General features: G+C 48.6%; 1 protein-coding gene across 1 annotated transcript; it reads right to left on the minus strand.

Moving 5' to 3' along the window:
* Positions 1–6,046: 6,046 nt before the first annotated feature.
* On the minus strand, positions 6,047–10,302 carry TPT1 (tumor protein, translationally-controlled 1). Its single transcript, XM_080359349.1, has 6 exons — positions 10,165–10,302; positions 9,752–9,825; positions 9,129–9,319; positions 8,308–8,413; positions 7,704–7,820; positions 6,047–6,269 (listed from the first exon to the last, which is right to left on the minus strand). The coding sequence occupies exons 1-6, from the start codon at positions 10,190–10,192 to the stop codon at positions 6,267–6,269; spliced, it is 519 nt and encodes a 172-aa protein (XP_080215475.1). The 5' UTR covers positions 10,193–10,302; the 3' UTR covers positions 6,047–6,266.
* Positions 10,303–12,600: the final 2,298 nt, after the last annotated feature.

Genomic DNA, 12,600 nt, shown 5'->3' on the forward strand with positions numbered 1-12,600 from the left:
GAAGAGAAGACTGGGGAGAAGTCTTTGTTTGGAGAGGAGGAGACTGAGGGGTGACCTTGTTGATGTTCATAGGTGTATAAAGGGTGGGTGCCGCTGGGATGGAGCCAGGCTCTTCTCGGTGACGGTGGTGGGACAAGAGGTGGTGGGACAAGGGGTAGTGGGATCGAGCTGGAGCATGGGAGGTTCCACTTGAATTTGAGAAGAAACTTCTTCTCAGTAAGGGTGCCAGAGCACTGGAACAGGCTGCCCAGGGAGGTTGTGGAGTCTCCTTCTCTGCAGACATTCAAAACCTGCCTGGACATGTTCCTGTGCGACCTCACCTGGGCGTTCCTGCTCCCGCGGGGGATTGGGCTGGATGATCTTTTGAGGTCCCTTCCAATCCCAAACATACCGTGATACTGTGATGAGAGGAACAGGCCAGGTCAAAGGCCTGATAAAAAAGCAGTGAAGGAGATTATGGAAAATCCTTGCTCAGCAATCCGGGCCCATGCCTGCACTCATCCAGCTGCCCCACTGGCCTGTATTGGGAGGGCTGATAGCACTAGGGGAGCAAAATGAGACCCACCTGCTTTGGGCTTCACACATCTAATTTAAGTTAGGATGGCATTGGCTTTGTTTGGTGTGTTGGCTTTGTTTGGTGTTGGCTTTTGTTTGTTTGTTTGTTTGTTTTCTAATTTCCAAAGCCTCACTCACGTAAAAGCCAGTGAGGATTCCTGAAGAGCCTCACTCCACCACCCAGGCAAGCCCAGCCTTGGGAAGAGGTTGTTTATACTCCAGTGGCTGGAGAGGCTGCAAGCACTAAGTGCTGCATCTCTCTCACCCCCAGACATTAGATTTTCCTCCTGCGTGTCCTTCCCAAAGCTGCCTGGCCTGCAGTAAGCGTGGCAGTGATGAACAGAAACCCCTTCTACTTGTGGGCAGTTGCCATCTTGCCCATTCAGATTAAAAATCAGGTGAGTTTATGGGGGTCAAAGCACTCAGCCCCACCAACCCCCTTAAACACATTTTTGTGGGCACCATACCCAAGCACCATCAGCTGCAGGCACTTCCACGGCTGCAGCCACCACACACCTGCAGAGAACTCATCCCTCCCTACCTCAACCAGAGGGTCCAGGGGTGCTGGCACAGAAAGAGCTGTAGGTAGAGGAGATGGAGCTCAGCCCTTAAACCAGACTATTCCAGTAGCAGCAGTGGGGCTTCGCTGGCTGAGCAGCCACAGTGAGCAGGGAGGGAGCAACCAGCTTTACATGGCCTTTCCTCAGCTACTCTATCACAAAGAATTTAGGAAGCTAACCCTTAAAGCCCTTCCGGGCATTTAATTTTTTGGACATGCCCTATAAAAATGAAACAACTGCAATGCTTTGGCAGGGCTGCCAGCACGCCCATACCTTGCATACAATGGGAGTAAAGGGGGCTGCTCTCTGAAATGCCCTGAGTGGTCCTTCCTGCTGCTGCTGGTCACGGGGAGGTGAACCCCAGCTGTTGGCCCTCAGGGCAACAGGACTACAGAAAAATGATTGCTTTGCATTTTTCTCACCATGCTCAGCCACTGCCTCACTGGCGAGGTTAGCATCACACACCAAAGTAGTCTAAATAGGCATAGAAGGGTGTTGTGCTTCTTTTTGCCAGAAGTAGGAGATGAATGCAACTCTAATGGCTCAGAACACCCAGCAGCTACACACATCAACATCCTACCACACTCCTGCAGAACGCACTTCCAAGGTCACCAGCATTTGCTGGCACCCAAAAAAAGCTCCCCCAAGCCCTCAGCCCTGGCCAGAGCCACTTTACTGTGATGTTCACACAACAGCTTCCAGCTGCAGCTTCAACCAAAAGGGAGCCAAGGTGCAGGGACCACAAACCAGCACAGCTGTGCTCCAGGCAATGCATTTGGGGCTGTTTATGATAAATACCTCCAGGCTTGGTGAGGTCTTTTTTCCTCCTACTGAGGAGGAAAATGAACAAGCTAAATGAACACAGTGTTAATGGCTGCTCTTCTGCTCTGGGCTGGTGATGACACAGATTTCTTTGCTGGCTGGTGCAGAAATGTCCCAGTTTACAACAGCAGCTGCATTCCAGGGAAGTGTCTGCAGAGCTGAAGTGCAGCTGTGGGTCTACAGGAGCAGAGGGAGGTACCTCGCCTGCTCCAAGGCAGCAGCAGTGTGTGAAAAAGTAGAAGTATCTTGATGCAGATACTACTGTTGTTTAATAAAAACATCCTCCCTAGATGGCTTTGGCTGAAAACACCACCAGGACTGCAGCTGGCTGGCCTGAGGCAGATCAACAGTCAGAGACTTGCTAAGGGAAAGAAGCAAGTTGCAGCTTTTAAGTTTTCTATAGATTTTTTTTTTTTAAAAAACAAGAAATTTTATTCCTCTGACAACAAGCATGTCATAAGCTTACAAAAAGTCCCTTCTGGCACTGAGCTAAACCACATTAAAAAAAACCCCAAACAAAACAAAAAACCACAACCAACCAATCACAAACAAAACAAACCTAACTCTCTTCCCTACATCCATTTTAAGTTTTCCCTTCACAGCTTCTCCCTCCTTGTGCCAAAGTTGAGGGCTGTACAACGTTCCAGGACCATCCCCCACCCAGGCTCCAGCACTCACCCTCTGCCCACACTGAGGACAAAGCCAAGGAATGGCTCTCCTAGGTACCTAAGAGGGGTCAGAAGGGGTTTCCAGCTTCCATGGCCCCACCAGCACCTCTCCCAGCACACCAGATGTTTCCATGTTTCCTCTGAGCCTGCAGCCCTTCTCAAAGCAGCCAGCAAGGAGCAACAAGCTGCTGCAGCAGGGGTTCCATGTTAACAACATGGTCACCACCCCATGGGAGGTGGGATTTTTTGCCAGCGCTTGGCTGAACCCCTTCACACAGGCCACGAGCTGGAGATGCTGTGGGGGTGCTTTGAGACAGGGGGAAAAACAACAAAAGACGGGATTTGTAGATGGGCCAAGACCCAGCTGGGGCAGCAAAACTGTCAGACAAAGACGGAGCATTGAGGGGGAGTGGGGTGGGACACTGAAAGGCCAAGGGGACCATGGGACATGTGCCCAGCACAGTAGCTGCTTCCTCCAGCCCCAAGGCATCACTCCCTTAACCACAGAAGTAGGAAACTAGGAAGGGAGGGTTTTTTTCTCCTCTTTGTGAGCAATCAGCCATCCTTCTCCTGCCAGCAGCTGGCTGGGCTCATGGAGGGTGCAGTAGCAGCCTCCTGAGGCCAGGACAGAGAAAAGGTTTCTACCCAGCCGCTTAACCCGCTCTGGGAGGCTCCACAAAAAAAGCTGTTTGGATCCTTCCCAGCTCCACAGCCCCTCCAGCCACAGATAATTTCTTCCCAGAAACATGAGATACAAGCCTGATAAGCACACTTTTTAAAACAAGGGGTGTAGGTTTTAAAGCTGTCCTTCAGTTAGGGCTGTGATTACACAGCACCAGGGTAACTTATTATGACGAGGACTTTATCAATTTATTAACTGCAGAGCTGTAGCATTACAGCAGCATGAAGCTTTGCCTTCTCAAATCACTTCAGCTTCTCAGTCCCAGAAAACAGCTGCTTGAAATGCATAGGGGGCAGAAGAGGAATTGGGTTACACGGAAATATGCTGACTTCATTTCCAGCTCAGAATTGCATCACAAACTGTTGACAAGCCCACGGGCCTCCCACTTCACAACACGTAGCAACTCCCAGCGCAAGGAGGTGGATCCCGGCTTCCCCTTGCCCTGCCTCCTCTGCAGGCAGCTACGCCAGCAGCATGGCTGTGACTGCTGCCTGTCACCACCACGGTCCTTCCCTGCCACCAAGTGTGGTTTAACCTCTCCACCCTGGTGCCTGGCAGGGTGGACGCTGCAGAGCGACACGACTTGCCCTTTTCCCTGAGAAGCTGCAGGCAGCAATGCCTTTCTGGGAAGTGCAGGGCAGCCAGCAGCAAAACCACTTCTCTTGCAGCTCACTGGATAGACAAACAGAACAAAATCCTGCATCTCAGGAGCTGTTGAACTGATACTTTCCTACAACGGGCTGAAGGCAGATTTCCCATCAGAGGCTTTGCCACACAGAAAACTATATAAGATTCATAGGAGCATGTAACCCACTAGTTAGGCATGCTTGCAGCAATTAAATATCCCAGTTAGCCTGGAGTACAGACAGGAAGGCACACACATTTGCCCTAAGCCATTCAACCCAACAGCAAGGCTATGCTCACCATGCTTTTAAGCACCTGCTTTTCAAAGCAGCACCTCATCATCTGCACCCAGCTGCCACACAGCAATTTGCTCCAGGCCTGTGCCAGGGTTCCAGCCCCAGTATAATTAGCCAGGTGGGGGAACAGCTGCTTTTATTCATCCCCACATCCCAGCTCCACTCAGTTTTAAACACTTTGACTCACTGGAAGCAGGAGCTGGAGGCACTAGGGGCTACACCGCCACATAAGCACTATCCTGTCCATACTAGACATATTCCACCAAGAAGCACAGAAGTCTCAAACTAAGTGCCTATTTGCCCCTTCCTTTAAGGCTCCTAGTTTTTAACAAAGATGCCACAGGAAGAGTGAGAGAACATCCTCACCCGGCCCCAATAAACAAATCCTGTAGAAGGAAAGCAAGAGCTGCCTCGCACTGATTTTGTTGAGACTTTGAACCTGCCTCTTCACCTTTCAGCACCCTTGGGTGAAGGCAGAGAAGCAATAATTTACATTACTCAGGTTACACCAAAATTGAACCTCAGCCAGACGCACAGCTGGCCTGGGACCCTTTATTGGGAAAGCTACAAAAAACTGTAAATGAAGCTCCCACAGAACTAAAACTGTGTGTGTTTAAACCAGACAAGTACCCCCAAGATAACTAGAGCATACTCTTCTCCCACCTCCACAGACGGTATCTCACTCCTCCCAAGCCCACTGCTGCTCCTATCTTACTCCCGCAGAAACCTGCCTCCTCCTCAGCCTGCTAGCACCACAGGCCAAACCCCAACACAAGGCAAAGATGCCAAGACTCTGCTGAAGTGTGGGCCAGAGGCCTCACAGATCAACAGCTGGTGAGCAGGGAACAGCCTCCCCTTTTTCAAGCACCTCAACTTCTGTGCCTGTAACAATTAATGATTTGCAGATCGAGGCAACATCCCTGGGCAGGCCTAGTCATAGTATCAGCAGCAACAAGAACACCCCTTCCCCTAGTGGAGCTCTGCGAAGGTGTTTGTGTTCCTGTATTCAATCCAGACTGCCACAAGGTCAGGCAGGTAGAAAGCGCAAGGAACCCATTACTGTTGCATCTCAGCAAGAACCAGAGAAGCAATGGCCATTTGCTCCAGGTCTGTCAAACAGATGCATTTCCTAAGGAGGGACACAGCAGCAACAGAAGTTACAAATGCTCAGGTAAGTCTCAAGCCCAGAGATGTACCTACTTCATAATAAGCCCAGGACAGGGCAGGGCCATTCTGACAGTTCCCACCCCAAGCACAAGGCAAGTATAGAAAAGCACAAACACCTGTAACCTGACTGATTTCTAGTTAATCTGCTCCTGAATAGCTGTCAGAGCTCATACCACAGCCAGGCTGTGCTGGAAAACCTGGTGCTTATACCCCCACCCCACAATGTTCCCACTACCTGAGTTCAGATTGGAGCTTCAGTCTAATACCAGCACGCTTCCATCCTCCTACCTTAATCTTGAAGTCCTACTAAAACTGAAGACAGACTCCAGTATCTGCATCTGACAAAATCCTGATTAGCACATATTCCATTCTGTTGCATTTTTATTAATTTTGGTATCTTCCAGAGATAGAAGCCTCTGTGCAATCACAAAGGATGAAGGGCCACTCCACTACGATAACATTTCTTGAGCTTTGCCTTATTCCCTCAGCCTGCTCTTGTACTCCAATGCCACCAGTAGAAACTGTGCAAGGTCTGTCTGGAGAAAGTCAGTAGTCATGCACTAGGATCAAGCTGTACTACTGACACTACAAAATCCTTGGACAAACATCTTGCTGCAACCTCTCCTGCAAGTCACCCTAAGAAACACACTGGACCAAAAGGCATCACCTGGAACGGGTTCAAATGAGTTTTATTTTAGACAATCTACACGACAGATGGTTGGATTTTTTTTTTTTAACAATGCCTCCACTCCAAATCAGGGTCAAAATAAGTGAATAAAGCTCAAAATGACATCAGTCCAGTTGTTAGACATTGCCAATTCCTGGTGTTGTGCCAATGAAGAAGAAACAGCAGCCAGCTATGAAGACAGGTGATCCAAAATCATACTGTTTGTTACTGAAACAAGAGTAACAAGTGTTAGTTCAAGATCATAACAGGGTAAGTTTCTGCAACCTATTTGTGTATTCCCTAATTCAATCTGAGCTGCCACAGTCAGGCAGGCAGAAAGCGCAAGGAAGTTATTTTTGCATCTTAGTGCAAACCAGAGAGCAATAGGACAAGTGCTCATGGTCTATCAGAGGATGCTGAGGATTTCTACAATCAGAGCAATGGGCAACAGCTGCTGAGCAAGCCAGAGAAGCCACTCATTCACACCCTTTCTGACTGACGCATCAAGTTTCAAATGTCCTCTCAAATAAGAGCATGACCTAAGCAAGTACTAAAGCTTACAAGGTACATGCTGTCTCTTAGGAGAGCTGTGCCAAGAAGCTCAAAGTTTTCTTACTCAGTGGAACACCTTGCTATTCTTTTAGCCCATCTCTAAGTAGGTGGGGTTATCTACATTACACACCCAAAGGTTTGCCCCAAGTAGGGAAGATGCACACCAGCTTCTGCTCAGAAGAGGTACCTTCCAGATCTCTTCTAGGGTCCAAGACAGACATCGCCCTCCCATCAAGCTGCAGGAGGTGGTGTGTCTGGGCCAATAAGAGTGCTCTTCTAGCTGGGCTGCTGCTCCACATTAGAAGCTGTTGCATCTTTACATGACTTGCATACCAGAAAGCATGTAAAAGGCTCTACAGATAAATTTAGCTGGCTATAAATACGCTTCCTAAGTCTAAAATGACTGAGCAAAGCAATTGGTGATCCCACACTACTAGTCTGCAGTGAATTCCACAGCACTCAGAATAAGCCAAAAAAAATTCAAATGTTGGGATCCAAAGACTGTTTTGTTGCAGCCACATTTCAACTCAGCCTAAGTACCAAGAAAGCAGATCACAGCAGCTGCCTGAGCTCAGGCAGTTGGGAGATTCCAGCCAGAACAAGGTTAAGTACTCAGTCAAGTATTACCATGTTCCCAAATTTAGGGCAATACAACAGATGATTCTTGCATAACAAAATAAGGGCATCAGATTAAGTGAAAGATGGAACATGACCATGTAAGGTACTTCACAATTAACCCCCACAAGAGGGATGCAAAATAGAAATGCTCCACTGCAGAGGACATCATCTTTAATCTCTTAGTTTAAAACCATTACCAATTATACACATCTGACCAAGGCAATCCCTACTGCATTTCTTAGCCATTAATTCACCAATGAGTCATTGCAGTGAAGCTACGCCCCCTTTGAGTATGATTCAATAGTACACAAAGGAAGTTTCACACACTTTATATAATACAAAGCAGCAATCAGGCTATACTTAAATGAATTTCAAGTTTTTAAACTGGCAGTTACTGCTCAACTTCAACAGGGAGATGACAGAACAAGCAATGCACTTAAAGAGCTGATCATGCAAGTTAAATGTGTTCATCCTATTCAGGTCAATACTTACACATTTCTCAATTTCTAAGCCGTCCTTAAAGAAAATCATATATGGGGTCACACCATCCTCACGGAAATCCAGGAGAGCCACCATACCATCTGGATTCATGTTCTCTCCTACAAAGAACTTCAGAGAAACATGTTTGAGACATTTAATGAGCTACAACAAGGGGAAAGTGCTTTTTATACAAGCAAGCTATAACCTCTACTAGTTCAGTTTAAAGGTCCCCATGACCAGCTGCAAGGACTTTGCTTTGTGCATCTTCTCTATTTTAATGCCCCATAATTTTACCACACTGCTACGAACAGCAGAGCAAGACACAGCAGGGGCCAAAATGATCCACCTTTCAGGTTTTTAACTCCACAGTTTCTAAGCGGAAATAACTGCAAATGTAGTTAACAACAGATGTTGTAAGCTGAAATGACATCCCCAAATGTTTAGGAGTCTCTTTGTTTCTCCTCCCTTTCAAAGCCCCTAATACTATCTGAGAAGGATAACTTAAATGTCCTCACAACAGGAGCCTCCAAAACTCTAAACAGGCTAGTTCACCAGATGAACCAACTGCAGTCCATATCACTGCAATACTGCTATATGAATACTTAAGTTTCATTACCTGGTAGTTTTTGAAGTTGGCAAGGATGTGTTTGATTTGTTCTGCAGCCCCTGTCATGAAAGGCTTTACTCTCTCTGGCTTGTGTTCCTCAAGTCTGGCTTTAATTCTGGAAGGAAAAAAAAAAGCTCTGAAAACATATTCTAGCCTAATAACTTTACCATGAAGCACCAAATCATAGCAGAAAGAGTTACAGGCAGTCAAACTGTTTGACTTCGCTGTTTTCCCCTCTCTCCCACGCAAAGACCCCAAATTTTAACTTTATTTTGCTAGCGAGTTAGCAGAATAGTGTCTGCCATTCATATCAAACTCATTTTACTCCTAGGCAAGCCACTTCCACGGCACCAAGAGCATCAGCACTTTATAATTGATTTTTTCATCTTTATTGCCTTTAATGCCAACCCACTAAGCACCAAGCAACACAAATTATACCTTGAATTGACAGAAAGCTACACTCACATACATTATATTTGGACATTTAAACTATCATATCAGAAAAGCTTCCTGAAGCTTTCTTCACCACCCCACCCCCTTCCCCATAATGTCTGGCATCCAGGAATACAAAAGAAAACAACAAGGTTACAAATATCCAAAGCACATGATCAGGTCCTCTACTACAGCCAAGATAAACTTAGATACTCCAATATCAATTCTTTAGAGCTCCAGGTCTGCCAAGTATTAAGATGGTATTGAAGTTCACCACCAGTTTGGCACCTGTATCAGAACTAATACCTACTAGGAATAAAGTTCAACATTGTTTTTAAAATCTCAATGACCTAACAACCCTCCCATCTCATTTAAAGAAAAAGCCAACCAACACTTACGCTTTCATGTAGTCCTTGATGTACTTCTTGTAGGATTCTTTTGTAAAGCTGGTTTCCTGAAGATGGTGGTTTATTACTATATCAACACCAGTTATGACCGTGGCTTCTGTTCCATCTCCCTCAGGACCTTCAGCAGAGGCATTGCCACCAATTAGAGAGTCATCAATTTGACCCTCTGTCCTGGTGACCATCTAGATTTAGAGACATCAAAAAACTTAACTGCTCTGCAAAAATTCAATCGCTACTGCTCTCACACATCTATGACCTGACAGCAGGGCATGATTTCAGAGCCACAGTTCAGTGCAACGAATCAGACTGCAGCCCAAGCACAGATTTAAGCCAGGCTTTTCTCCCAACACCTGACCCAAGCTTCATTACACCAGCACCGCGTTCCGCCCTGGCTACCCCAGGCCCTCTCACACACCAACTGCAGCATCACCCGGCCCTGCCCCCGCCACAGGCACCAGACCATGGTGGGTCCCCCCTCCTCCAGAACCCCTCGCAGGGCAGCCAACCCCCTCTAGAGCCCCAAACCCTGCCCCCGCCCGCGGCCCAGCCCTGCGTTACCGCGGCGAGGCCCGCCTGCCTCCCCCCACCCTCCGCGGGGCAGGCAGGCCACTCACCTTCCCCTCCACTTCCAGGCACAGGCCATTCGCCACCTCCCGGATCTTGTAGATGTCCGAGAACATCTCGTCCTCTGCAGGGGAACAGACACACACAGGCGGCCGCCGCCGCGTCAGCCTCCGCCTTCCGCCTCCCCGCGCCCGGCCCGCAGCCACCCTTCCTCGGCCGCCCTTGCGGGCCGCGCTCCGCTCCGTGTCCCCACCACCGCCACCCTCGGGCCCGGCGCTCCGGCCCAGTCCCCGCAGCCTCTGCCCGGGCGGACCATACCCCCCCGCCCGCACTGCGCATGCGCGGCGCCGCCAGGCCCCGCGCCCGGGCCCAGGCCGCACCAGCTGCTTCCTTCGACCCAGCAGCCGGTTCCTCGCGTCCCTCCCCAGCGCGGCCGCCTCCCCTCCGCGCCGCACGCCCTTACGGCTGATGCAGTCCCGGTAGATGATCATGGCGGCGGCGGGGGGCGCGCGGCGGCGGCGCGGGTCTCTGCGCAGCGACCCGAGAGCGGGCGGGAGCGAGGCGGAAAGGGCCGAGTCAGCGCCGGCCCGAGCTCATATAGCGGGCACGTCCCGGCGCGTCATCGCGCACGCGCGCCCTCTTCCCCCCGCCCACCACGCCCCGCGCGGCGCCCCCGCGCGGCCATCGGGCAGGAGGCGGTTGGTGCCCGGGGGGGCGACACTTCCGAGGCCGTTGTGGCGGCGTTTGTGAGGTGGGGGAGGATTCTGCAGCGAAACCGGCTCCCCGCAGGCGCCAGGAGGGTTCTGTTGGCAGGAGAGTGACGTGCTGACGAGGCCGGAGACGCTGCGGTCTAAGGCCAGTCCTCCCCAGCCGGGCGTTAGGAAGGTCTGCCACTGTGATGAGCCTCACTGTGTTTTAGAGTGGCAGATCGACTGACAGGCCCCAAGCCTGAAGCCTTTCAGTATTCAAGCAGAGACTGGACAGCGCCCTCAGACACATGGTGTGAACTGCGGGGTTGTCTTATGCAGGGACGGGAGTTGGACTCGGTGATCCTTGTGGGTCCCTTCCAGTTCACGACATTCTATGATTCTATAGTTCTATATAAAGTATGAAAAAAATGCTCCCCCAACCCTGAACTGGATAAAAAACTTTCACTTTTATTTATAAATCTGCCCAGCAGCTGGAGCCTTCTTCCTCTTGCTGTTTGGTCTTTTTTGGTTGTTGTTTTTTATTTGTTTGTTTTTTCACTGACCTGGGCATGAATCTCACCCCTCAGCTCTGGCACAAGCTCAATTTTCAAGGAGAAATGCTCCGAACCTTTCCCAAGCATGTCTAGGAAGTGCTGCTGCTTGTCTCACACCACGGTTGGGGGTGCCACCATGTCATCTGCTGTGCTCACACTATTAACTGCCCGATAACGTGTGTATGGGCTGTCCTGACTGCTTCCAGCTGCTGCCTTCTCACCTGCAGGGTGTCTCGCTATGATCTCCATCATCTGTAATGACTGCTGCAATGCTGGCTGTGCTTACCGCTGAGGAGCTCCTGACACCTTCTCAGGGCCCTGACATGTGTTGAACTGTACTCAGTGCTGTGCTTTCTCCAAATAAGTGATGTCTTTTTTAAAATGGGCAAACAATTAAGGAGCTGACAGACTCTTCCTGTTATTACTGCCTCAGATAAATTGAGTTGGGTATGCTCACAAACACCACTTCTGTGTATGCAGAAGGACTGACTGAAGCAGGTACATGTTTTTCATTTTTTCAGGTATATTTTTCCACAGTTAAGTGAGATAAAGCCCAGCAGTCAGGGTCAAGATGAAAAGCAGAAGGACAGTGAGAACAGTAACACGTAGGCCTCTTTTTTTCCCCCTGGCACATAACATTTCTGCAGAAGCCTGTCACAGTTGAAATAAATGTAGACCTCCCATGAACCCTGATTCTTAGGGGGCACTGGCAAAATACCTTCAAAAGACATCATGGGACCTAAAAAGCTTAATGCTGTTAATGATCCCGGACTTCACAGAGACACTAGGGCACAGGATACAATTCGCTGTCCTTCACCCTCCCCAGGCAGTAAATTACTCGTTGCTTTCTTTGTGTGTGCTAGAGGAGGTCACATTTTATCTCCTCCCCTGCTATCCCATCCTTTGCTCCAGCTATCAGTGCTCCCTTTTAATTTTTTTTTTTCAGATCGTCTAGCCGCTTATGTAATCTAATTAAATGTATAAGTTGTTTTCTGCTGGTTTTCTCTTTCAAGAGTACTGCTGGTATTTCAGGCCTGAAAAAGGGGCTCCCAAAAAGGGGGCTTATCTGTTTTTTCTCAGTGGCATCTGGCCTGATAAAAGATACCCCCTCCTTTTACAGACCACAGTGGAAAAAGAGCAACTTACATCTTTAGCGGTGAGTTGAGTGACAGGGGAACATTTGGCTCCTTCTCCATAGTGTAATACGCAGCTAAAAACATTGGGCTAGTAGGTGTGCTTCAATTTGGTTTTATTTTGAAGAGATTCTTCTAGAAAAAGGAATATTTCTGTAGTAGTATTGAAACCTCTTAGAAATTCAATGGTTGCCTTAATTTACTGGAATCAGGGTAGAAACTGTTAGGCACAACTGCTGAGGGAGATGGACCTTCAGGTAGTATTGCCGTAGAATGGCAGCTGTGAAATGGGAAATATTATTTTAAAATGTGTTGGTTAAATAGGTCAAGGCTCCTGTGTGAACACCAATTTGATGTAGAGTTAAGCTAAATCAACAACAAGTTTTAAAAGCTTTAAATGAGTCTACGAATGTTGGCATGACAAGGTTTTGCATCCTTTTAGCATCCTTAGTTGCTTTTAAGACTAATTTAAACTCAGAAAACCCTGAATAAGCCCCAGGATTAAGTTAGTGATGTTTTAGTT

This window comes from Nesoenas mayeri (genome assembly GCF_963082525.1).
Source record: "Nesoenas mayeri genome assembly, chromosome: 1".
Lineage (NCBI taxonomy): Eukaryota > Metazoa > Chordata > Aves > Columbiformes > Columbidae > Nesoenas > Nesoenas mayeri.